The sequence below is a fragment of the Globicephala melas genome, chromosome 10 (assembly GCF_963455315.2).
Source record: "Globicephala melas chromosome 10, mGloMel1.2, whole genome shotgun sequence".
Taxonomy (NCBI): Eukaryota; Metazoa; Chordata; class Mammalia; order Artiodactyla; family Delphinidae; genus Globicephala; species Globicephala melas.
The window spans coordinates 44,718,599-44,746,368 of record NC_083323.1 but is presented as its reverse complement, the minus strand read 5'-3'; the positions used below and the strand labels follow the sequence as shown (position 1 = coordinate 44,746,368).

Genomic DNA, 27,770 nt, shown 5'->3' with positions numbered 1-27,770 from the left:
AAAGATGAGATTCAAGCACATATGTAAGACAAAAGCACGTGCAAATTGTAAATGGGTGCATCTTAATTAAAAGTTACTGACACTCCGTTAAGCAAGAACTACATTACTGTCAGTAGAAAATAGGAAAAATATTACCAAGATGCTGGCAAGTTTGGAAAGAAGAACCTTTATTACCAATAGTCAAATTAAAACATTGTTTATAAATTATGGCTAAAGATTAATTTTACTGTTTTTGAAATAAAATTACCTTTTACTCATACACAGAAAATGTGAATTCTAGACCCGGCTTTGCGCTAATTGCCTGTGTAACTTTGGAGAAATCGCTTAACCCTACTGGAGCTACTTTCTCATTTTAGGAATTTACGAGAGCTGGACAATTTGTTTCTAGGATTGCTTCCAACTTTAACCTTATATTTTTCTGAAGATTTATAGTTAAAACTTCTTTCCTATACATTACCCCATTTTATCATCTCGACAGTTTTGTAAGGGAGGCCTAGAAAATATTATTTTCCTTCTACTAATGAAAAAATAGACTCAGGTAGTTAAGTGATTTATCCAAGCCTGGTATGCAGCAGCCCAGTACTATTTCAAGGTAATTCTCAATTCCCCTCTCTCAGAATAAATATACAATTAATCTTGAAAACTTATTTTTCTCTGTTCTAGTTTTCTCTGTTTCAAAACTAAACTTTTAAAAAGTAAGCCTTCAATAATGCATGTAAGCTTCATAATTTTAAAAAAGTATAAACATTTACATTTCATGGTTTGAGCCAGGGATAGCCAGTAAGATTCAATACACATGTCAACACCTACTGATCGGTAGTAACTGCCTGAAGTGCTGTGCTGAGAATAATTTTAAGGCCAAGTTTTGGCTCAGCGGGAAAGTGCCGTGTGAGATTAACCATGAACACTGTGGATGATGGAGAGGGGAGGGGTGGCAGAACTACTATGGGGAAAGAGCCTTTTAAAGAAATGACTTGTAGCACTCAGTAATGTTTTATGAAGGGTCTGTTATTGACTTACGTCCAGTTTTAACTAATATCATATTTAAAAGTTTAATTAATTTATGTCATGAATGTTTTCATAAATAATGGCCCCATTTTTAAGTTAAAAGTGTGTCCTTTTTCAAGTACTTAGTTTGAGTGTTTTGATTTGTAACCATAACAGTGAAAGAATGTAGAGGGTGCTTCTGGAGTTTTAATGAGATGCAACTTTGCAGCTTGATCTGAAAACTTGAGGGCATTAAATATTTTATATATATATGTGCACACATTGATGTATTTATTATATAGATATTTATTAATTTACTTTATTATATTAACATATAATTTATATAGTAAATATATATCATGGGTGGTAAAAACCAACGGTATCTGGATTATTCTATGTAAATGTATATTATAGCACTCCAGGAAAGGTTGAAGATATTGTGAATCAGTGGCTGCTGCTTGTTAACTGCCTTCTGGGTGCTGTTCATCTATTCACAGTGATAGGTGCTTTACATCCCCTTTTCCATTCTACTAAGCTTTACAATGCTTTTTAAGTTAGGCATGATTATTTCCTTTTAAGCAATGAACATGTACACCTTAGGGAAATTTAGCAATCATCCAAGATGATTCGGCTAAGAAATGTTGTGGAGCCAGAATGCAGACCAAGTTTTGTCAGATTTCAAAATGCTTTTCCTTAACAAAATCAGGCCATTTGAGCCTGAGATTTGAGGACATAGATGTTTCTCAGTGATGGTCTATGCCCTACTTGTATCTGATGACAAGTTTTGGATTTTGATTTCGTTGTCTTTACTGGTTGTACAGTTTCGGAGAGGAGACTGAGGCATACCAAAAAGGAGAACCATTATTTTCCAGTACTTGCCACTATGATGATGAGTTGTTTTTCTGTAAAGTGTAATATTTTGTCTAATAAGCATGGCTCTGGGTTTAGAGAATTTCCTTTAGTTGAGACAAAAGTTCCTTGAAGAATTTTCATTGTTGTGGAAATATGTATGAAGTATGCTTCCATGCTATTCATGCACGTAAGTTTGATTCAGAAAAAAACTGTCTCGTAATTTTGCTAAAGCATATTATTTTATAAGCAGAAGCATATAAAGTGGTTATAACTTAACTCAAGCCACAAATGTAATTGAGAATGTCATTTTCTTTTTTCCAGGTTCCTTGGCGTTACTCAGTTTTCGCCTACACATGCCAGAAAGGCATTTCCTTGTTTTGATGAGCCAATCTACAAGGCTACTTTCAAAATCAGCATCAAGCATCAAGCAACCTATTTATCTTTATCCAATATGCCGGTGGAAACTTCTGTGTTTGAGGAAGATGGATGGGTTACGGATCACTTTTCACAGACCCCTCTCATGTCCACGTATTATTTAGCCTGGGCAATTTGCAACTTCACATACAGAGAAACTACCACCAAGACCGGGGTTGTAGTAAGTATTTCAAGCTTAATGTTGTTTCTGGATAATGTACACTGATTTCTGGATTAACAATGAATCATTTCTATTCTCTTCACAACTTACATAGCTGAATTCTTTCCTTAATCCTTGGAAGGAAAATTATCTTCCTGGTTTCAGAGTCAGAGAGGAGCTTCTCTTCTATACCCAGCCCTCTTATTACTTTAATCACCTCCCCACCCCTGCCATTCCTGTCCTTCTTCATAGCCTGAGTATCTCTGGAACAACTATTGTCTGTTATGGGAAATTGCCTCTTTTTATTTACATGATGGTAAAGCTTCTTTTTACTGTAAAATATTTCAAATATACGGAAAATGTGGAGAATAATATAATAACCTTCTACTAGCCAGCTCTATAGAATCTAAACATTTTACCATCTTTGCTTCAGTCTAATTTGTTTTTTGAGAAAGTAAAGCATATTGGATAGAGTTGAAGCCCTCTTTGGACACCTGCCTGATCTCATTGCCTTGCTTCCTACCTCCTGCCTTGCCCTGAATTTGGATTTTGCCATTTCCATGCACCTTATCACACAATTATTAAGTATATTATTAATTATTAAGTATAAATCTATTTACAATACATTGCATGCTTTAAAATTTCATATAAGTGGTTTTATATTATAGATATCATTCTGCAACTTTTTTATTTTTTGCTTAAAATTTTGTTTTTGTGGTTTATCTGAATAGAATGGTTGAGTGAATATATCAAAATTTGTCATCCTCCTATAAATGAACATTTTAATTTTTTTCTGATTTTCATTGATTAACAACAATGCTCAGTGAACATTTTTGTACGTAAGTTCTTCTGCCAGTGTGCTAGAATTTCTGTAAGGTACAAAGCTTCTTTTAGCCCGTAGTATGCAAGTGTATAGAAATATGTACTTAGAGAAGGGTGATATAAGGGAAGCCTAGAGAATTCACTCTCTGTATTAAATTTATAACAAGAATCAGTTGGATTCTTTAGGATCATTAACATTTATAACAGCATGGTGTTCTAGGCACTTTTTACATGTTACTGTATTGCGTTAGATTAAGTCAGGTCATGCCTCTTAAGAACTTTCTCCTCATTTCAATGGCCTACACAATAAATATTCATTTATTTTAATTTTCATGTCAACCCTAAAGCAAGGTATTATAATTCCATTTTTCCAAGTGAATAAAGTGAATTTAGATTTAAAGAGATGAAGTAACTTTACCAGAGTAAAAAGTAAGCAAGTGGTAGGGCTGCAAGAAAAACTTCTATTGGTCTGATCCCAAACTTGGGACTCTACCCACCCTGCCCCCCTCCCCATGCCCTAGGAGCTCTGTTTCACCATTTCACCTGTGTGTCGATATGAGAATTCAGGTAATGATTCTGTCCATCCGGTGGCCATCATATTTGGTGTTGCTCAAACATAACAGAAGAAGTGTACAGAAATCTATATTCTTATTTTGTAGGAAGTTCATAGCTCCATAACAGCCTAAATATTGAATAATGGGTTTGGCTAAATAAATTTTTCTCACCGTTACTTTCAATTTAAATCACTGTGGAACCCATTTAAAAAATAAAATCTGCCTGCATACAAAATTAATGCCATTATTAAAGAACTGTGTATAGTGAATTAATCTACATAATCATTAAAACAGTACCTTAAATGCTGGCTGTAGAAGGCTAGAAAAAAGATATTTTACTCTTTTGGACTTCTTATTTGGTATGTTGAATTCCTCTGATGTTTGTTGATGTCTCCTATGGATACTTCAAGGCTATACATGTTGGACCATACACAGAAAATGACATATCATTCCCTTATACATCTTCAAAAGTTGATGACTGACTACTTGATGTGGGTCTGTTAGGAGCATAGGGTACATTGGAAGTGTTTTTCCTAGTATGATTTCTTTAAAATATCCTAAAACTATTCTCAGCTGTATACAATTATGCTTGTTGCTAAGTGATCCATATTTAAAACCAGGACACACCCTAATTATTTAGATGTGACTTTTATTAGAGTTAAGAATTCAAGAATTCAAGTAATTAGTAAACATTAAAAAATTCCTACTTATTTTTATGTGGAAAAGATAAAACATGCTACCAGAGAACATTGGAAGGTCAACTGAAATAAAAATTTGCTCTACAATCTAAAAATACTAAGAATAGTAAAAAGGAAAATTGCCATTGGGAACCCTTGTTTATCAACTGTGGAACTAAAGTATAAAACCTGGTTTTCTGGGGAGACCTTCAAGATGGCAGAGGAGCAAGACGTGGAGATCACCTACCTCCCCACAAATACATCAGAAATACATCTACATGTGGAACAACTCCTACAGAACACCGCCTGAACGCTGGCAGAAGACCTCAGACTTCACAAAAGGCAAGAAACTCCCCTCGTACCTGGGTAGGGCAAAAGAAAAAAGGAAAAACAGAGACAAAAGAATAGGGACGGGACCTGCACCTCTGGGAGGGAGCCGTGAAGGAGGAAAGGTTTCCACACACTGGGAATCCCCTTCTTGGGCGGAGACGGCGGGTGGCAGAGGGGGAAGCTTTGGAGCCATGGAGGTGAGTGCAGCGACAGGGGTGCGGAGGGCAAAGCAGACAGATTCCCACACAGAGGATTGGTGCTGACCAGCACTCACCAGCCTGAGAGGCTTGTCTGTTCACCCACCTGGACGGGTGGGAGCTGGGAGCTGAGGCTCGGGCTTCGGAGGTCAGATCCCAGGGAGAGGACCAGGGTTGGCTGCATGAACACAGCCTGAAGAGGGCTAGTATGCCACAGCTAGCCGGGAGGGAGTCCGGGAAAAGGTCTGGACCTGCCTAAGAGGCAAGAGACCATTGTTTCAGGATGCGTGAGGAGAGGGGATTCAGAGCACCGCCTAAACGAGCTCCAGAGACGGGCGCAAGCCACAGCTATCAGCACAGACCCCAGAGACGGGCATGAGATGCTAAGGCTGCTGGTGCCGCCACCAAGAAGCCTGTGTGCAAGCACAGGTCACTATCCACACCTCCCCTCCTGGGAGCCTGTGCAGCCCGCCACTGCCAGGGTCCCGTGATCCAGGGACAACTTCCCCCGGAGAACGCACGGGACCTCAGGCTGTTGCAATGTCATGCTGGCCTCTGCCGCCGCAGGCTCGCCCCGCATTCTGTACCCCTTCCTCCCCCCAGCCTGAGTGAGCCGGAGCCCCCAATCAGCTGCTTCTTTAACCCCATACTGTCTGAGGGAAGAACAGATGCCCTCAGGCGACCTACATGCAGAGGCAGGGCCAGATCCAAAGCTGAACCCCAGGAGCTGTACGAACAAACAAGAGAAAGGGAAATTTCTCCCAGCAGCCTCAGGAGCAGCGGATTAAATCTCCACAATCAACTTGATGTACCCTGCATCTGTGGAATACCTGAATAGACAACGAATCATCCCAAAATTGAGGCGGTGGACTTCGGGAGCAACTGTTGACTTGGGGTTAGCTTTCTGCATCTAATTTGTTTCTGGTTTTATGTTTATCTTAGTTTAGTATTTAGAGTTTACTATCATAGGTAGATTTGTTTATTGATTTGGTTGCTCCCTTCCTTTTTTAAAAATATATATATAGATATATATTTTTTATTTCCTTTTTCTCTTTTTGTGAGTGTGTATGTGTGTGCTTCTTTGTGTGATTTTGTCTGTATAGCTTTGCTTTTTTATTTTTGTGGTACATGGGCCTCTCGCTGCTGTAGCCTCTCCCGTCACGGAGCACAGGCTCTGGATGCACAGGCTCCGGACGCGCAGGCTCAGCGGCCATGGCTCATGGGCCCAGCCACTCCGCGGCATGTGGGATCTTCCCAGACCAGGGCACGAACCCATGTCCCCTATATCGGCAGGCGGACTCTCAACCACTGCGCCACCAGGGAAGCCCTGTATAGCTTTGCTTTTACTATTTGTCCTAGCGCTCTGTCTTTCCATTTCTTCTTTCTTTCTTTTCTTTTATTACGTTTTACTTTTTTTATTTTTAATAATTTTTTAAATTTTAATAACTTTATTTTATTTTATTTACTTTTCTTTCTTTCTTTCTTTTTTTCTCCCTTTTCTTCTGAGCCATGTGGCTTACAGGATCTTGGTGCTCCAGCTGGGTGTCAGGCCTGTGCCTCTGAGGTGGGAGAGCTGAGTTCAGGACATTGGTCCACCAGAGACCTCCTGGCTTCAAATAATATCAAAACAGCGAAAGCTCTCCCAGAGGTCTCCATCTCAATGCTAAGACCCAGCTCCACTCAATGACCAGCAAGCTAGAGTGCTGGACACCCTATGCCAAACAACTAGGACAGGAACACAACCCCACCCATTAGCAGAGAGGCTGCTGAAGATCATAATGAGGTCACAGACACCCCAAAACACACCACTGGCCGTGGTCCTTCCCACCAGAAAGACAAGATCCAGCCTCATCCACCAAAACACAGGCACCAGTCCCCTCCACAAGGAAGCCTACACAACCCACTGAATCAACCTTAGCCACTGGGGGCAGACACCAAAAACAACGGGAGCTATGAACCTGCAGCCTGCAAAAAGGAGACCCCAAACACAGTAAGTTAAGCAAAATGAAAAGACAGAGAAACACACAGCAGATGAAGGAGCAAGGCAATGACCCACCAGACCAAACAAATGAAGAGGAAGTAGGCAGTCTACCTGAAAAAGAATTCAGAGTAATGAGAGTAAAGATGATCCAAAATCTTGGAAATAGAATGGAGAAAGTACAAGAAAAGTTTAACAAGGACCGAGAAGAACTAAAGAGCAAACAAACAATGATGAACAACACAGCAAATGAAATTAAAAGTTCTCTAGAAGGAATCAATAGCAGAATAACTGAGGCAGAATAATAGAAAAGTGACCTGGAAGATAAAATCGTGGAAATAACTACCACAGAGTAGAATAAAGAAAAAAGAATGAAAAGAATTGAGGACAGTCTCAGAGACCTCTGGGACAACATTAAACGCACCAACATTTGAATTACAGGGCTCCCAGAAGAAGAAGAGAAAAAGAAAGGGTCTGAGAAAATATTAGAAGAGATTATAGTTGAAAACTTCCCTAATTTGGGAAAGGAAATAGTCAATTCAGTCCAGGAAGCACAGAGAATCCCATACAGGATAAATCCAAGGAGAAACATGCCAAGACACACATTAATCAAACTATCAAAAATTAAAGACAGAAAAAATATTAAAAGCAGCAAAGGAAAAACAACAAATAATATACAAGGGAATCCCCATAAGGTTAACAGCTGATATTTCAGCAGAAACTCTGCAAGCTAGACGGGAATGGCAGGACATATTGAAAGTGATGAAAGGGAAAAACCTATAACCAAGATTACTCTACCCAGCAAGGATCTCATTCAGATTTGATGGAGAAATTAAAACCTTTACAGACAAGCAAAAGCTAAGAGAATTCAGCACCACCAAACCAGCTCTACAACAAATGCTAAAGGAACTTCTCTAGGCAGTAAACACGAGAGAAGGAAAAGACCTACAATAACAAACCCAAAACAATTAAGAAGATGGTAATAGGAACATACATATTGACAATTACCTTAAATGTAAATGGATTAAATGCTCCAACCAAAAGACACAGACTGGCTAAATGGATACAAAAACAAGCCTTATATATATGCTGTCTACAAGAGACCCACTTCAGACCTAGGAACACATACAGACTGAAAGTGAGGGGATGGAAAAAGATATTCCATGCAAATGGAAATCTAAAGAAAGCTGGAGTAGGAATTCTCATATCAGACAAAATAGACTTTAAAATAAAGTTTGCCTCATATGATCATCTCAGTAGATGCAGAGAAAGCTTTCAACAAAATTCAACACCAATTTATGGTAAAAACCCTCCAGAAAGTCGGCATAGAGGGAACTTACCTCAACATAATAAAGGCCATATATGACAGACCCATAGCCGACATTGTTCTCAATGGTGGAAAACTGAAACCATTTCCACCAAGATCAGGAACAAGACAAGGTTCTCCACTCTCACCAGTATTATTCAACATAGTTTTGGAAGTTTTGGTCACAGCAATCACAGAAGAAAAAGAAATAAAAGGAATCCAAATCAGAAAAGAAGAAGTAAAGCTGTCACTGTTTGCAGATGACATGATACTATACATAGAGAATCTAAAGATGCTACCAGAAAACTACTAGAGCTAATCAATGAATTTGGTAAAGTAGCAGGATACAAAATTAATGCACAGAAATCTCTAGCATTCCTGTACACTAATGATGAAGCATCTGAAGCATCTGAGCTGGGAAGGCTCGTCTCACTGGGAGTGACTTGACAGCTCGGGGCCAGAATCATCTGGGGGCAATCTTTACTAACTGTGTTTACTTGTTGTTGGCTGTTGTCTGGGCCCTCATTTGGGGCTTTTATCTAGAGCATCTATGAATGGTCTCCCTATGTGGCCTGAGCTTCTTTGCAGCCTAATGTTTGTCAGACTTGTTACTGGTGATTCAGTCCTCCAAAGGTGAGTGTACCAAGAGATGCACACTGCCTGTTCATTCCATTATAAAATGGTTGTATAGAATGTATTAGTCACCATCTTTTTTTCCCTCTCTTCCTTTTAGCAAGGCAGAGGCTGTATTATCCTTTCAGACCTAGCCTAAGAAGTTAACAGTGTCACTGTTGGTGCATTTTGTCACTTACAAACTTAGATTGGTCCGGATTCTAGTGGAGGGGACATAGTCCCCATCTTTCAATGGGTATAGTGTCAAAGAATTTGAAGGCTCATTGGAAAAAATCAGTTGTTATAAGTATTATAGGGATTATAAAATCACAAGCATAGTGCCTGACACATTGTACTCACTCTGTTGATGACAATTAGTTGATGATATATTCAGAAGTCATAGAAAGGAGTAGGGATATGTAAGTTTGAGAGGTAGATGGAATCTAGATTATGAAAGGACTTGATGCCTGGCTAAATTTTAAAATTATTATTCAGTTAACAATAAGATCCACTGGAAATTGAAGAACTGGAAGCATGATATGTATAATTTTTATAATCTCCTGGAGAGAAGCATGCAAAATATGTGGATATGAGGAGACTGGAAATGGGGGTCCATTTAGCTAAGAAAGTCTGGACTAGGGTAATTATAATTTAAATGGATAAGATGGTGTAGTTATGAAAGGCATTTAAAAGCAAGAATTGGTAGGACTTGGTGAGAGATAAAAGATAGGAAAAAGTAAACATTGGGGAAGAAGAAGAGCAAAGAGTCAAGAACGACTTTAATGTTGAAGGTAATCACATCTCTATAGTTTCTGTCCTCCAGATTCACTATGTATTCTGAACTGGTTATCACAACCAGCGAGAGTTTTCATTTTTTTTTGGCCAATTGGATGCACAACCTACACTACTTGAGTGATATTTTCCTCCTATTATATAACTGATTATATAGAATTTTATTAGTCAGCATTGTTTTTTTATTAGTAAGTGATAGAAATTCAATTTGAGCTTAAGCAAAAAAGGGAAATTTATAAGAAGTTTGAGCACTGTGAGAAACTCGGGAATCCTGTTTCAGGTCTTCGTCAGTGCTTCTTCTGCTTTGCTTTACTCTCTCACTGTGGACAGGCTTCCTCTGTTCTTTGAGTCACATGGTAGAATGTTGCTGCCAGAAGTTCCCAGGTTTTGCATATTGACATGAAGGCCCCAAGAGGAAAACTGACCTTTATAAATTTCCAAACTCATGGGGAGTGTACTGATGGTCCTTGTTTGAGCCATATGATCATCTCTGGTCACTGTGTCTAGAGAATGCACATCACAGGACTATGACATCTTCTGCTTCACCTTGTGAATGGGAATATACGTTAGCAAAACAACAGGAGTTTCTAGAGAAGAGATGCTGAGCAAAAAACAACTACTGGTGCCCTAAACCTATTTTTCAGGTTATTTTTGTGCGTGTGTGGACTGACTACAATAGGAAGGATACACAAAATTTACAGTGATGGTGTATGTGTACATATACCTATACCCAGGAAGGTATGCACGCTCCTACATGTGATGCACATTTGTGATGCTAGGGTTCTAGTGACATTGTGTATACACACTTAAAACATGTGATTATTCAATGTAGTTTCGTACTGGAAATAAAATTTAGGTCTCTTTTTAACAGGAGTAGAAGGGTGTAGGCTAATGTACTCTAAGCTCTTAAAAAATCCTTGATAAAAAATCCAGTTAAAAAAAGTCCATGGTAATAATAGGGGTCCTTTTGTTTCAATTGCATTACAGTGCAGTCGAATACAGTAATGGTCCATAGAGAAAGAAAAAGTAGTGACAAAAGAGTTGGGTTACAATTTATTTAGAAATATAAGTGGAGGCTTCTTGATTATCCCTAGAAGAGATCATCCCCCTCCTTCTCCCTACTCTTAGAAGACGTTGTACACTTATCTCTCGCAGTCATTATGTCTCTGTTTACAGTCCTTTCTTGCTGGCCTCTTTGCTCCTCTGGACTGTGGACTCCTTGAAGTCAGGCGCCATACCTTACTCATCTTTGTAAGATCAGCCATCCCTATTGTATATAGAAAATGAGAGGTACTCAGTGAAAGTCCATTGGACATCTAAATAAGTGAATTCCCTTCGGAGAAGTCACAGTGTCAGGAGTTTCCAAAACCTTTTGGTTGGGTTAATATATAGGGCATGAAAATTCATGAGAAGTAATTTTGACCAATATTGAATGTAAAATAGTGAATGTTGCAATAGAGGTATCTTCACTTTTTAGGCACTTTGTTGGAAGATGTTGTTAAGGAGAGCTGAGTACTGAGAGGTAAAGTTTTACTGCCAAACAGGGAACTGGATTCAGTGCCGAGTCGAGGCTCTGGAGGATCTAGTACAGGGGAGGAGAAATGGGGGTGTTTCTTATAAACCGAAAGACCAGCAATTGTCTCTGTCCTCTAACAAGAAAGGAAAGCCTCTGAGTGCTGTTGATTGGCTGTTGATAGCTGGGCTATTGGCTAGGTGTCCCTGGCTGCCACCTAGGCGCCTGTGATGGAATTTTGGTGCCCAGCTCACCTCTGCTGCATGAGAGCTATGCCTGAGCCAGGCTGGGGTCATCCAGTCAGATCTGTACTCTTGTCAGCAGGCTATGTGGCCAGGTCAGTAGTTTATTGGAGTCAAGGAGTTTGAGAAGTTAAAAGGAAAAAAAAAATGTAATTGATGAACCTCCTTAAATTTCATTAGTGTGGTAGGAATAGAGCCGATGGGTTCTGTTAAGGAGTGAGTGTAAAGTGGACAAATGGATGTAGTGATTGTAGACTGTGTCCTTAAGAGTGCTCGTTAAGGGAAAGGATAAGAAAATACATGTATGCAGAGCCTGGTGCAAGTGATTTTTAGATATAGGAGCGCTGAATCTGTAGAAGAGAACAACAACAAAACAAACGTTTCCAGACAGTAACCGAAGAGCTACCAGATGTTTAATAGTTTGTTTTTGTTGGGGAAATATCCAACACTCCTTTGTACCTTTCTGCAAGTTTTAAGAACCCAGGAATAGGAATAGAGAAAGCAGATGTGGGAGATTCAACCTGGGAGACTGACAAGACACACATGGCCAGCAATCAAGAGGTACGACATCTAGAGTGACGAAGAAAACATGGTTGAAATTATAGGCCATGGTTTCCAGAGAGGCAAGGGAACCCGAAATGGGAGTGATAGTCATGGAAAATGGATTGGGACAGATGAAGAACAGAAGTCACTATGAGAATAAAAAGTCAGAGTAGAGTGATGAAGTGGATGAAGTAGAAAGCTGTCATAGAAAGGAGGTTTCAGATTTCAGGGTGAGTTGGAAGCATTTTAATTGCAGTTTAATTGCAATTTTAACTGCATTTTAATTGAGTTGGAGGAATGTTATTGCAAAGTTGGATGGATGAAGGGGATTGACGTTAGAATCTTGGAGGGACCTGAGTTAAAATAACGCCGAGGCTGTATTGGAACAAACATCAAAACAATTGAGGGGAAATCCTTGAGAATGTTAGTAAGAAAGCTGTAGGCAGGCTTCAGACTTCTGAAGTGTGAGTATCACACTTGGAGGCCTAGATGGGGAAGAGAATTAGCGAACTCCATTAACTTCAAAAGAGGAGAGTTTTTTCATGAAAGCGGAGGAATCGTGGTATAAAAGTAGCAGTGGAAGAGTCAGGAAAGTGCTCATCCCTCTCTGGCTCTGAGGGTGGATGAGAGACGATCTAAATATAGATGAGAACGTGAGTAGAAGTAGCAGGAGTCAGGGGTTTGCGTAAACGCTAAGAGCTGTTGATAATGAACATTACTTACACAGAGGGTAGAATGGTAGGCTGGAGGGATGTGTCAACAGCAGAAGAGGGAGAGGACTGAGAAGGCGGAATTTAGTTAGTGGAGGAGCTTATAGAACTATCCAGCTCCAAGGTTCCCGTTGGGATGTTGGTGTAGTGGTGTGTGCCTCAGCACATCTCCGTCCCCTGGTGGCTGGCCTGGACTGATGGTGGATTAAGTGAGGAATGATAATGGGTTTTGTTGCATAATCCACGATTTATCTACTGCTCTGAGGTTTAAGAGTCTACCTATTGAAGAGGCTAATAGAGGCTAAAGGAAAAAGGTTTAAATAAAAATAAACAGAACAGTTTAGTCATTGTAGAGGATTCATGGCTGTAGTAGGTTTAAGCCTGATGATGTGTGTGATGGATCACGTGGTGCGTAACCCGGTCGATTCTCTCTTGGTAGAGAGAAAGGAGGTGATTCTGGTGGTGATCCTCTTTCCCTCAATCGTACTGCTAAAATTTTGGGTGGTTGCAATGGAGGCCACCAATCCAGTTGCCTCTTAGATATGGTCCCGGCATATCTAGAGTAGCATAATAGCGTATAATCTGTTAATCTGAAAGAGTTTGCTTTTCCTTTCTTTGCTGTGTACTTTCCTTATAACTTAAGATTTATTATTGATCTTACTTTTTCTTTTTACTTCTAGTTCTTTAGGGCTTTTACTTTAAAGAACTGTTTTGCCCAATCCTTTATAACGTAAGGGAGGTAGAGTACTTTGTAATATTGAGGAAGAAAGTGGTGAGAGATGAGGTTGGAGATTTATGCAGGGGACAGATCCTGGAGGGATTTGTATGTCATTGATTTTATCCTTTAAGAAGAGGGAAGCATGAAAGGATTTGAGCTTGGGAGGGCTTCAGATCATATCAGGAGTTTTCTGTAGAAGCATGGGGATAATACGAAATGTCTTATCACCTTTCCCAAGAGACTCTCAGTTCCTTTTGTCCATTATTTACCTGACCAGGATCAGTTTTCATGTTTGATTAAAGCTGTCATGATGGTCTAGCTCAACTTTCCTGAAGATCTAGGAACAGGAAGTAAGTGGAGGTATGGCAAACAAGTGGAGAGTCTTAGATCATGGCTAACACGAAAAGAGTATCCAAACTTTTGCATCCGGTCTCAGACATAAAATGTGCTTCAGTCCAGAGAAAAAATCTCTGGGTAATCATGATATAAAACAAATGATGAAACTAAATTATATTCTAAAGGTTGATGTTACTGAGATTCAAATGATTTTTACAGGATTTGTTGTCAAATTTCAGAGACTAGGGTATTTGGTCGAGATATATTAATATTTCTGGAGGTGGAACTTGCATGAAACAAAGAGGAAAATTCTAGCTGAAGAATCAAATACTGTTCCTGGAAGGGCTTTGTATTCAGTGGGATATATAAAGCTGAATATTCAGAGTGGAAGAAGACATCCAAGTACTAATAGAACTGTCTTTAGCCCCTGCCACCTACTAATGTTTCTTGACTTCCTTTTCAGACCAGATGGCAGGAGGAAACTTGCTGGGTCTGTGAAATGCTGCTCTTTTCTGATTAGGTTCAATTGGGGTGGGGGGGATTGGTGAATGCCTAAAACCAATCACTATCCAAATGTACTGTTCACATGCCACTGAAAAGTATTTATTTCTTATCACATTTCTTAAAACCACAGAAAACCATTGCTTTATCCATTCACAAATCTGTATTAGGCAACTGTGTTCAGTACTAAACTGAGATAATTGGAAAATCCTGGCATAGTTAAGATGACCAAAGAGAGAACAGACTGGGCAGAATTCGTAAGAAGTTCACAAAGATGTAGGACTTTGAGTGACAGAGAGGAAAAGTTCTCAACTTTTTGCAGTTAATCAATCAGCCAGTTAGTCAATCAGTTAATCAAAAGCAAACAGTAATCAACCAGGTTAAATACTGCTGTAAACCAATGTATAAGGTATAGATTTCATTTCCAAAGGGTTGAAGAGCCAGTTGATTAGACAAGATGAACCCATTACCACATACTGGATGGTACAAGGCAGGATTTTATAAAGGAAAGGTAAATTCAGTGCTATGTTAGATGTCAAGGAAGAACAGAGAAGGAGATCAATGTGGACAGATACTTACTGAAGGGTACTGGGACTTGAGGGAGGGGTGAATATGGGAAGGTGAAAGGCAAATTAGAGAGCCGCCTTTGTGAGGTGAAGAGAGTGTCTAAGGAAGGGATGACCGTGGGATTTTCTTCAGAGTGAGATGATTAATATATCACTTAGTTGGTTGTAAGTATCTGAAAGCAACTCAGGAAGAGTTAAGCAAAAGAGAAAATCAGTGGTGGGATCCTGACCAGCTCACCGGAAAGAATTAAATAATTATGTCTTGGGAAGAACAGACTTGAGCATCTAGACAGTAATTACCAATTACCTATCTTCTTGGGGCGCTGTCATCCGAATGTTTTGGCTGCAGTCCTCAAATTCCCAGGAGAGAGAGAGGGAGCAATTTGTTTTGCCTGAATAGAGTGCCCATCTCCAGGGCTGATGTAGATTCTGGGATTCCTTCATAGGGGCAGATGGAATCTGGGGAGAGGTAATTTCTCAAAGGAAAACCAGTATAACATTATGATAATGATGAAAGGGAAGAAGTATATCCTGTCAGCAATCATCAGATAAATATATATTTCATTTATTGAGTACTTAGCAGCTGCCAGGCACTGTTCTAGTACTTCATTTAATGTTTTGAGGCAAGAACTGTTGCATTTTCTAGATGAGGAAAATGAGGCACTGAGAGAGTGAATACCTAGCTGGCCCGTGGTTGCATGGCTCACAGTGGCAGAGCCAGCATTCACACCCAGGGAGGTGGGCTGGATCCCAGGGAGGATGAAAGGTGGAGTCACAGGAAGGGAAAGTAAATAGGTGGAGTGGGGTCAGAAAGACAAGTTTAGATTGGAAATGGAAAGAAGTCAGGATCCCCAAAGGATAAGGGAATGACATGATACAAGTGAGGTTTAAGAAATATTAATCTTGAAGAAGCATGCCAAATACATTAGAAGGGAAGAAAGCCTGGAGTTTTGAAAGCCCATCTCCAGAAGGTCATGGCTGAGTGTGGATAATGGTGCTTTAGACCTGGTGAAGGCAAATGCATTGACTGTTCTTATGTCTTTTTTACATGGCAATGAAGCTTTTTTTTTTTTTTTAATATAACTGCATGAAGTGCTGTACTTTAATTATTGAATTGTGATTTTAAAGAATATTAATATGACAAGAAAGAATTACCCCAGCACAAGAGCTTAACTGTTCTTCTAGGCAATTTTAGGTTTCATTTTTGCCATGAAGCCTTGCCCTAGCTAGATTCTTTTTCTTCTTTGAACTGTAATAGCCCTATAATTATAACTGTCTTTGGATCATTGTCCTAATAAATTTATTATGTTGTTTTCTGCACATCTTTTTTTTTTTACTTATGAGATTGCAAGATCTGTGAGGATAAGAACTATTGCCAGCTATATTATACATATAATCACATAACACACACACACATATATATATATTCTGGGCAGCTTACAGAAATTTTATGTTTAGTATATACTATATACTCCATGGTATATAGCATATTTCCTTGCCCATAGCAATCACTCAGTAAATATTCAAGGCATGGGTGTTATAAGATGCACTTGAAGGAAAAATCAATAGGTCTTGATGAGTGTGTTGATTTGGGTGACAAGGGAATAAAAGTAATCAAGCAGAACCTCAGAGTTTCAGTTGCTTGACTGAGAGGACAGTGCTTTAGTACTGTGTCTTTACTTCTTAGTTTTTCTCTTCGCTTTCTTTCCCCTCCTCTCTCCCTCTTCTCCATACAGTTCTAGGTTCAGGTGGAGGCTTAGCCAGAGTGAGGCATTTCATGTTTTCTTCCGCTCTGCCTTCGCACTACACTTGCCTGTCATGCCAGAGAAAGAAAATGAAGAAATACAGTGTTCTGTTTTTTAATATGGTAAATGTATTATATGTGTCTCTCTGATGAAATGTAAATCTTTTAAATGGCAAGTCAGACTGAAAGTTAGGTTGTCTCCACACATACCTAGAATTAATGCAGATGTGTCTCTGAGCATTTCAGAGAGGAAAAAACAATCATTTGAATCAGGAACACTTCCTGAATGGAGAAGTGTTCTTATTTATTTATTTTTCAGTAATTCATTAAACAATGAGAAATTTCGTCAGAAGGACCTCGTGGAAATGTCTGAAATGCTCATGGTGAGAGCAGTTCTTTTACCTCCCCTTTCCCTAGGGCAGTGGTCCCCAACCTTTTTCGCAACAGGGACCGGTTTCATGGAAGACAGTTTTTCCATGGACTGGGGCGGGGGGTGGGTGGTTTCGGGATGATTCAAGTGTATTACATTTATTGTGCACTTTATTTCTATTATTATTACATTGTAATATACAATGAAATAATTATACAACTCGCCATAATGCAGAATCAGTGGGAGCCCTGAGCTTGTTTTCACTTGCCACTCACTGATAGGGTTTTGGTATGAGTCTGCAAGCAGTCGATTTATTATGGTCTCCGCACAGTCAAACCTCTCTGCTAATGATAATCTGTGTTTGCAGCTGCTCCCCAGCGCTAGCATCACGGCCTCAGCTCCATCTCAGATCATCAGGCATTAGACTCTAACGAGGAGCGTGCAACCTAGATCCCTCGCATGCGTGGTTCACAGTAGGGTTCGCGCTCCTATGAGGATCTAATGCTGCCACTGATCTGACAGGAGGTGGAGCTCAGGCGGTAATGCCAGCGATGGGGAGCGGCTGTAAATACAGATGAAGCTTTGCTCGCTCGCCAGCCTGCCACTCACCTCCTGCTGTGCGGCCTGGTTCCTAACAGGCCACAGACTGGTACCGGTCCGTGGCCTGGGGGTTGGGGACCCCTGCCCTAGGGACAGGCAGTGTGAACAACGAGTGCGTGGGGTAGTCCTGTGTAAAAGAATCAGCCGAGAGTGGAGGGATTCTTTTACATGATGTGTGTTTTCCAGGAAGCCGTAAAGGAGTCAAGCGCAGGTTGGGTCGAGAAGGATAGTGAAAATAGAATTGGCATTTAGCAGATGGGGGTTAGATTTTGGATTCCATCACTTACTAGAGGCAGATATCCCAACTAGAGCCACATTCTCTGATAAGAATGGGATAAAAATGCATGCCTGGTAATACTGTTGAGAAACTTAAAAGAGACAATGGGAGTGAAACATCCATCACAGTACTGGGCACATAAGGATGTTCAATGCATGGCAGCTATACTGACAAGGCTAAGTTTCTGTCTTGCTAGTGAGTTAGCTAAGGTAGGCTGGATGGAGAAGGAGCACAGGAGGGTAAAATGGGAGCCTTTGTGGCAGCAGCTTAAAAAAGATAGTTTTCAAAGGCCAAGGAGGATTATTCAGAGGGGGAAGACAAGAAACGCTGCTATTTCATCTTGACACCCCAGCATAATGCCACTGTGAAAAAGTGTTGCAAAAATTTGTGGTGTTTATTTTTCCTGTGGTTACCAACATTATGCAGGTGACTTATAAGCTCATTATTAGAGGAAGGAAGAAGGGTGTGAGGGATGTTTCTCTGTGGTTCTGTCATATGTGGGAAGATGGAATCTTCTTAGATTTATAGAGGAATTGCTCCCGGAGGTGGGGGGCGGGATACCAGGGAAAGAAAGGTATTTGAAGACATGGAGATCCTGTGTCTATTATCTATGTTCATATATTAAAAAATAAAGTTATTTCCTACTACTTATCAGGATATGATTTAAGGTGGGTTGTAACAAAAGGACATAGAGGTTGAAAGATGGAAAAGATGGAAGAGATTTTCTGCACTATTGGGGCATCATAAAATTATTCATTCCTTCACCAAATTGTCTTATTTATTACTTTATTTTAAAATAGCATTATTTTATTAATCATGTATTATGTGTCATATACTGTTCTAAGAACTTTACATGGATTAACTCATTTAATCTTCATAATAATTACCTTAGGAAATTTTTAGTAAGTGGTCTTACTGCAGAGCCCATGCTCCTCACTGCTATGCTGTACTGTCTCACAGATGTTAGGATTGGATGTCTACAGGGCAGACACAGGGCTGTGCACAATAAGCATGGCCTCTTTCTTCACAGAGCTTATGTCCTAGCTAGATGCGAGCTGCTTCTCAGAGACTGTGTATTTGGGCATTCTATCCACGTGTCTGTAGGGGAAGGGGTTCTTTTAACACCCTTTGAAACAGTTTCTCAACCTTTGGCACTGTTGATTTTGGATTGGATAACATTTTGTTGTGGAGGTCTGTCCTGCGCATTATATGATGTGTAGCAGCATCCCTGGATTCTCCCCGGTTGTTGCTAGTAGCCCCTGCAGTCATGACAACTGCAAATGTCTCCAGACATTGTCAAATGGGCCCTGGCAAAATCACGCCTGATTGAGAACCCCTGATCTAGAAGAATGACACAGTGGTTGATGACTGTATGAAAGCTATGGAGATGACTCCATCTGGAGGTGTGCAGCCAACCTGGAGCAGGTATTCAAGAGGTGACAGAGGGCTCATCAAGACTCCTTTCACTCACTGATATCTACTTACTTCCTCAGATAAATGTGTGCACAAATGCAATTAAGGGAAATCTAGACTACGTTATTAGAGACTGAGGTTCTGGATGGGAAATGGATTAAGAGACAAAGTTTTTCATAATTAAAGGACATAGCTCACCATGTAGAAAGAACAAATGAGCAGGAACTTTTTATGCTGTGTTCTGTAGTCAGGCATTGTTTGGCTGTTTTAGGGATAGTCTGAGTCTTGTTCAGTTTGCAGTGTTTCCAATGTACTGTTTGATTGATATTCCCTTAGTCTTCATATTCTAGATGTAGGAGACTTGGTGGAGACTCTACAGCAGTGGTTCTTAAACTACATATTCCTATAAGAATCACCTGTGGACTGTTTTTCAGGTTCACATTTATGGGCCCTACTGTACAGACATGGTGAATTTGAACCTTCAGACATGGGGGCTCGGCTTCGAGAGGATATTGAAGTGCTCAGATATACACTCCGAAATGAGAAGCATGGACTCAAGCTTTTCTTCTCATGCTTCTTTATCTGGGATGATCTTTTGTGACTCTGCTCCCTCCTTTTGAAGGCATATCCTGAAAGTCACACGTAAAGCATTAAAACAAAAAATTCCCATTGGCCTTATAACTTTCTTACATGTACCTAAGTGCAAAGGATGTTGGGAAATGTAGTCTTTATTCCATAAAGCCATGTGTTGAGCTAAAAGCGAGGGGTTCCAAAACTGAAGAACAAGGGGATTGAGCATTAGTAGACAATTAGCAGCCCCTGACAAAGATTATTATCATTAAAACATAATGAGAACATTGGACATTTATTGAATACTATATGTGTGTCAGGAGCAGTGAAAAGCAACCATGTGATGTTGCTGCTACCATTATCCTTATTTTATAGGTGAGGAATTGGAATCTCGAAGGGCCTACCAACTTGATCCTTGTCACATAGTTGATGGATGTTAAAGCTAAAATATTCAATGGATTCTGTCTACAAGCATTTTCTATGAGACAGTCTAATTACACTACCTCAATTGCCCCAATGAACCTAGTAGTTACAGTTTTTAGATTCTCTAGCTTTAGATATGAAATGTTTGACCATTATTGATAATAGTAATGTCAATAGTCCTTTCTCCTTCAGATTTTATTAGAATTTTACTACTATATATATTTAATTTAGTATCTACTTTGTTTTCATAGTTCTAAATGAGAACAGAAAAATAGTACCATAAGATAGGATAGCTGCAGAGAGAGCCTGATACTATTTAGTAAATCTGGCAACATTTTCAGTTTATAGTGCCCAATAATCCAGGGGATCATTGATAAATATTAGGAAATTTTGGAGCGGCAGTGATCCCACCAGAGTGTGATTCATAGAAAATCTGAATTGGACTTATATAAATATATAGGCCTATCTCCATGATAGCTAGTTCATGAATCAAATAGGAAGATACCTGGTTAGGCTTATTTATCCTCTTGAGATGACACAAACAGCAGTCTCTGAGAAGTCTTAGTGCAGTCTGTCTGTAATCAGAAGGCCAGTTAATAAAGAGTTCCTCATAACCAAGTCCAAATCTGAGATGGTTATTCTCATCAAGAGTCTTTCCTTAGATTTCTTTTGACTCCCAGTATCACTGAGACAGATTATACACATAACTGAACCAGGAATGTTTTAGGAAATTATTAATAAAAGGAATATATTTTTCCAAGTCCATGACTGACCTTTTAAATAGTAAGTCATTCATAGCATGCTGGTCTCTTTGGGGAAGTATTTCCTCTGTAAGCAGTTGTATAGGGTTGTAGGTAAGCAGAAATCAATCTTATTGTCCCATGTGGCTGTCATCTTATCCTGTGGTTAGATAAGTATTCTGAGAGAGAGATGGAGATTAACTTTTTATTAGAATACCCCACCAAAAAAAAAAAAAAAAAAAAAGAACCAAGACTCCAATAAAATCAATGTCCTTTTGGTACTTTTTGTTCAAAAGTATCCAAACCTGAACAATAACAACAGAATAACTCTGACAAAGTTTTAAACATGACACGTGACATTCTCATTAGAAAATAATAAATGTTATTCCACAATTAGACTAAATCACTTTCAAAAGTTTATCCTTTCTGAAAAAATATATTATTAAATCCCACTGATAGGCTGTAGGCTCAGTCATTCCAGACAGTTCCTGAGGGAGATACTGGAACATTGTTGGTGCTCATGATATGATTTTTGCAAATGAGATCGTAGAGGCATAAACTGCCATTGATGACAAGCCAAGTAATTAATCACCAAATGATGACTAAGAATCCCAGAGGATTTGGGCTGCAAGAATCCTTTGCCTCCTCAGTACCTACAAAGCAATGAATAAAGCAGATAAAACTTTATAAAGCTTACATTCTATTTCACTGGGGGGAGATTGACAAGAAAATAAGATACATAATATGTGAGATTGTGATATGTGCTAAGGAGAAAAACGAAACAGGGAAAAGAGTGATGCAATTTAAAATAGGGTGATTAAAGCCTCTCTGAAAATGAATATTTGAACAAAGGCTTAACTGTAGGAGTGAGGATTGGGGTATCTGGGGAAAGGATTCCAGGCAGAGGGAACAGACAGTGCAAAGGTGTTGAGGCAGGGGAATGCCTGGAGTGTTCCAGGTGCTGGAAGAAGAGCCCTGGGGTGAAAAGGAGAATAGTAGATGATGAGGTCAGGGGTGTGTGTGTGTGTGTGTGTGTGGTGTGCTGTGTAGGTAGGGTCTTACGGGTGATTATAGAGACTTTCGCTTTCAATCTGAGTGTGATGGAAAGCCTTTCGAAAATTTCAAACAGAAGAATGACATATCAGACTTATATTTCAATAGGGCCCTTCTGGCTGCAGTGTGGAAATATACTATAGTTGGGTAAGGACGGATGCAGAGAGACCATCTAAGTGGTGACAATGTGTGGGTAGTGGAGTGTAGCAAAGTAGTGGAATATGGGCTATATTTTAAAGGTAGAATTGCTGGGATTCATGATATATTGGCTGTGGGTTGTGAGAAAATGAGAATTCGAGGAATACTCTCTGTTTTATGCTGAGATGATACCTATAATTTCTGTGTTATACAGGGAATGGCTGAGTTAGTTGCTCATTGTCATCAGAGAGAACAGTTCTGAATTTGTGCAACTGAAACTGAAATTGAAATGTTTCCATTCTCTGAATGGATACTACTAAATAACTCCACCCAACAAGGTAATTAATTGAGCTTTTGAGAGTACATTTTGCAGCTAACACATTTTATGTGCACCTATAAAAATGTAGTTTTTATTGAAAAACAAATGCTTTATGGTCAAGGTACTTATTATGGTCATGCCTGCTTCTTCAATATTATATGGTGTAGAACTCTTGGGATTCAACCAATAACTGCCTGAAGGCAATAGAAATAAGGTTGATCACATATTTTTTGCTTTCTTGAAATTCCTCCTCTGGTCCACATCATTTGAGAGGACTGAGGGAGAGTACAGGTGAGCTCTCAGTGTAGAGACTCTGACTTCCGCATTTCTTGGTGGCTAAAGCACATTTATTTCTCCTAGTCCACTTCTCCACAGTTCCATAGTCTGTGCACACATCAGTGAATGTGAGGACAGATTGCCTGTGACCCAGCATTTGCCAGTGACTTCCTCAGGCAACTGATATCTGAGAGATCACTTAATGGGCATGTTGACAACGCACTTCTGTAGGTGATTGGATGTGTATGGCATAGAGGAAGGGTTTTAAGCTTGATGGATTCTGGAACTGATTCTGGTTCTACTACATATTAGCTGTGTTATTTAACCGCTTAAATAAGTGATTTCATTTCATCTAACAAGCTTTCATTATGCATGTTAGATGAAATTAGATTATATATATGAAGTATCTGGCATGCAGAAGATGATTTTTCTTCAATCCTGGTCTGTTTCTGCAGTGTATTATACTGTCAGAAAGTACAAGCCCAGTCCAGGCTTTTTATCGGTAGCTGTAGAAATTCTTTCATTGAGTATGATTTAATGTTACGCACTTATTCTTTTTTTAAGGGTGGAATTTAATCTTTATTTACAGGACACTGCAAGATATGAAATTCCACATAGAAATAAGAAACCCATTGAGAGGAGAAGCTTCATACAGTATGTACAGTTTGGAACTGTTCAAGTATAGTTTCTTTGTAAAAAGTGCTACAATAACAAACCACTCTGTAAAAAGAGTTCTTAGTAGAGAAACAGTAAGACAAACTTCTACCATAGTACACAACAAACAACTTTATGCCTCAGATGTACAGTCTAAAAGTTGAAGGTCCCAAGAGTGCCATCCTGAACTATGCACTTATTTTTAAAAAACAGTTGATACATAAAATGTTCAACTAAATATTATATCTATATTTCTAAAAGCTGTTATGTTACCTAAACTCTAACTGTGAAGACTAGGTGATATGTCCCTTGTTTAATTCTAGTACCATGAAGTGGTTTCTCTAGTCTAATATTATTCCTTTTCTTATTTGATTGAGAAGAAACTCACGTCTCAATTTAGTATCTAGTTACATAATTTATCTTATTTTACCTGTTGATAACTCTAGTCTACTCCCTTGTAGTTCATTTCTTTGTTCTTTGTTTAACCTTAGAACTCATCACACTGAGTTTTTTTTTTTTTATTTTTTTGCGGTACACGGGCCTCTCACTGCTGTGGCCTCTCCCGTTGCGGAGCACAGGCTCCGGACGCGCAGGCTCAGCGGCCATGGCTCACGGGCCCAGCCGCTCCGCGGCATGTGGGATCTTCCCGGTCTGGGGCACGAACCCGTGTCCCCTGCATCGGCAGGCGGACTCTCAACCACTGCGCCACCAGGGAAGCCCCTGAGTTTATTTTTTAATCAACTTTATTAAAGTATAATTTATGAACAATTAATGGCATCCATTGAAAGTATAAATTTCATTGGGTTATGACTGATGTGACACTGCTGACAAAGATACAGATTGTTTCCATCACCCCCAAAACGTTTCCTAATGCCCCTCCCTTCATCCCAGCCCCAGACAACTACTATACTGAATTTAATTTTGCAAGCCTTTGCAAACTCATTTTTGAGGTAAAAGACATATGACACTGTTTAGAGAGACAAAGAGGAGGTGAAGAAGAGGAGACAACGAGCGTCTCCTCTTTCAACATGTTAGATTGTGAAGAGAAAGTCTACGAGAGGTAGTCAGACACAAATTAAGAGAGAATTTTTAAAAATAAAAAGAAGGTTTTAGCATGTTTATAGGCTAGATGGAAAAAAGCGGTGGAGAGGGAGATTGCAAAGCTACTGGAGAGACAGGCGACCAATGATGAAAGAAATCCTGAAGGGGTTGAGAGGGGCTGGGATAAAAGGTATAACTGGGGGAATAACTGGAAACAAGAGGAAAAACAGCTTTTCCCCCAAAAGTGGAGGTGTGGTGGTACAAGATAAAGCAAACAGGAATATTACTATATGCGGAGACAAAGAGTTGAAGATTTTATATCAGCTGGTTCAGCTTCTTGAATTAAGTGCCAGAAACGTTCATGTGTTGAGAGATAAGGAGAAGTGAGAAGGTACCCAGGCAAAATAATGAGGCTTTGTAATAGCAGCTGTGGAGGAGTGGGCGAGTGGGAAAGGGAGTTGTCTTGTATGACAGAGATCACTGAGTGGTCCTAATGTCTAGCTGACACTGGAGGTCAAGACTTCATGGAGAAACCAATCTCATGGTGATTTTTTTTTCAGTTGCTCTTTGTGGCTAGGCTGTAGCAGCAAAGGACGTAGAAGATGAGGTTTTTCAAAACCGGGGAGAAGTTGCAAAGAAGGTGTAGAGGAAGGACAGGAAAATCAGGAAGAGTATCTAATAGAGTAGTTATGCACCGTGGGGTTTAAATGGATTAGGAACATGGTCAGTCAGGAGACAGGATAGGGTGAAAAACAGTTCACTTTCTGTCAGATCTGAAGCCCTACAAAAAAGGAGTGAAACACTGATCATTCTAATTTGTTGCTTGTTCATTTAATGCAGTTTCCATTAAAACAAACTTATTGTTTAGAGGAGACCTTATGCCTAGTGCAGAAATAATAGAAGATGCTGTGACACACAGTATCCCAGGGTGTTGGACTGTGAATCTGGAACCCTGTTGCCTGAGTTTGAATGCTGGTTCCTCAATTTTGTAGCTGTGTGACCTTGGCCAAGTTACTTAACCCCTAAGGAAACTTAACAAGTTTCCACACTTGTTAAAGGGAGACAGTAATAGTGCCCCATTCATAGTGTTGTTGTGCAAATTAAATGCTTTAATATGTGCTAATAGGTAAGTCTAGATGTTATTATTAGGAGTCAGAAAACCTGGGTTCAAGTCCCATGTCAAAATTCAGAACCTTAGATCTGAGACTATGGGCAAATCATCTAACCATTGCCAGTTGCTTTTTACTTACCTCTTTTGTAAAAATCAGTTTAATAATCTTTACTGCATATGCTTTAGTGACAATTGAAGGAGATAGTATACATGTAAGTCCTCTGCAACTCTGAAATACTATACAAAATAAAGTCTTATTATTCCCACATAATATACTACATTGTGTGTCCAGTTACGCAGGAATTATATAAAGTAATGAATGTGAAAATGCTTCAAAATGTGAAATGTTGACATAAATGTAGAGCAGCATTGGGAATTGGAAATGTTTTTAGATTTTAATTATAATAATTTTAATTATATATTTGATTATATTTTTAACCTACAGCTCTAAGAAAAAACTTATTAGAGGAAAGGGAGCCATTTAAATTCCTAATTAAAGTGAAGTTTTTGCTTTCCTCATGGATTTTATTTCCTTCCTTTGCCTTAGCATGTGGAGTTGAAATTTGACCGTACTTAATCAATACCAATTTCAGTTGATTCTCACCTTTAATGGTATTGAGTCCAAGAATTTATTCATGTATAGAATGTTGTAGGTTCTTTTAGAGATTTGTGACAACTCTGCATTTTAGCTTCATGGATCATTACTGGAGGATAAATTATAGCATTTGTTGTCAGGAAGGGTCCCTCTACTTTCTTTTCCCTTTTCCAATTTGCTGGCTTTTATTAAAGTCGGGTTTATTGGTCTATAAGTTACAAACAGCAATATTCACCCTTTTTAGGCATATAATTCTATGGATTTTGACAAATGCATACAGTCATGTAACCATCACCACAATCAAGATATAGAATATTTCTGTCACTCCCCAAAGTTCCTTTATGCCTCTTTATGGTCAATTCCTTCTACTGACCTCCAGCCCCTGGCAACCACTGATATTTTTTCTTTTCCAAATGTTTTGTTTTTTTCCAGAATGTCATTTATATCAATTAACTATTTTAAAATAGTGTCTGGAAACCTTTTACTGGGCTTCATTACTAATTACACCCTAATTTATTCATCATCTATGCATGTGTGGTGTATGAATGTATGTGTCTGTGTATCTGCCTGTGGAGTGGAGATGGAGCTAACGAGTCCACAGATGCAGGCTTCATTATAACTTACAGCACCTAGTGTGAGCAGTGCAATTGTCATAGGTGGGCTCAGTGCATTAACGTTGCTGAAAATGCAGGGAAAGGAAGAGGTTGACTTTCTCAGTTCCTACTCAGTAAATATTGTTGACTATTCATCAAATCATCATCATCAAATCATACATCACGTCATACATTGTATGATATATCATACATCATCAAATGTATGATATTTTAATGGAACATTAATGAAATTGCTAACACTAACAACTGCCATGGAGAAACTCAGTTAATCTGTATGATAATATAATACTAAGAGAATTGAATTATATTTTGTCCATTACACTAGCCAATCTGGAGTGCCATGCTTGAGTCAGTACATTTTGGTAGGTGTCCAGTAACGCAACCAGAGAAAATTGAAAGGCTTATATAAGCTCTTCCTCCAACACATGAGGGAGAATGAAACTCATTATGTAACTGTCTGCTATGATAGCTTTGAGTCATTTGGTACCTTCCTTGGAAAAAGGCTTCTTTCTACTCTTCTTTGTTTTTTTTCTTCCTATTTTCTTCATGAGGACTATTATATAGATTTTGAAGTCTGGACTGTAGCATTAGTATAGATGTAAATAGATGGGGAAGCAAAGTGAGCAAACATTTGTTGAGTGAGATAGACACTTTAAATACATCTCACTGAATCCGCACACAAACCTAGAAGTAGGTATTTTTATCACCACTTTACAGGTAAATAAATCCAAAAGGAGCTTGCCCCGGGTCTTACAGCTAGTAAAACCAGGTCTGCCTTTAAAGGCTGTAGTCAAAGCACCTCACCTTGCTGATTGTCCTTCTTGCTGCTTATTATGCTGTATGATGACTTTTCAGTGTCGTCCCTTAGGCTCCATTTATCTGCTGGCTAAATGTATTGATATCATTCACAGCACATCAACTTTATGATTGTGTGCAGTTGTTCAACAAACAACAGGAATTGCTTTTTATTTTCTATATTTAGGAGTTCAGAATGACTTAAAATAAAGATGATGACCTAAGGT

General features: G+C 39.2%; 1 protein-coding gene across 1 annotated transcript in view; it reads left to right on the top strand.

Annotated features, from left to right (window-relative positions):
* TRHDE (thyrotropin releasing hormone degrading enzyme) overlaps positions 1 to 27,770 on the top strand; it is a 405,192-nt gene that overhangs the window by 11,223 nt on the left and 366,199 nt on the right. Inside the window, exon 2 of the mRNA XM_030866254.2 lies at positions 2,161 to 2,434. Within this exon, the coding sequence (XP_030722114.1) occupies positions 2,161 to 2,434 (274 nt within the window). The remainder of the gene's footprint in view (positions 1 to 2,160; positions 2,435 to 27,770) is intronic.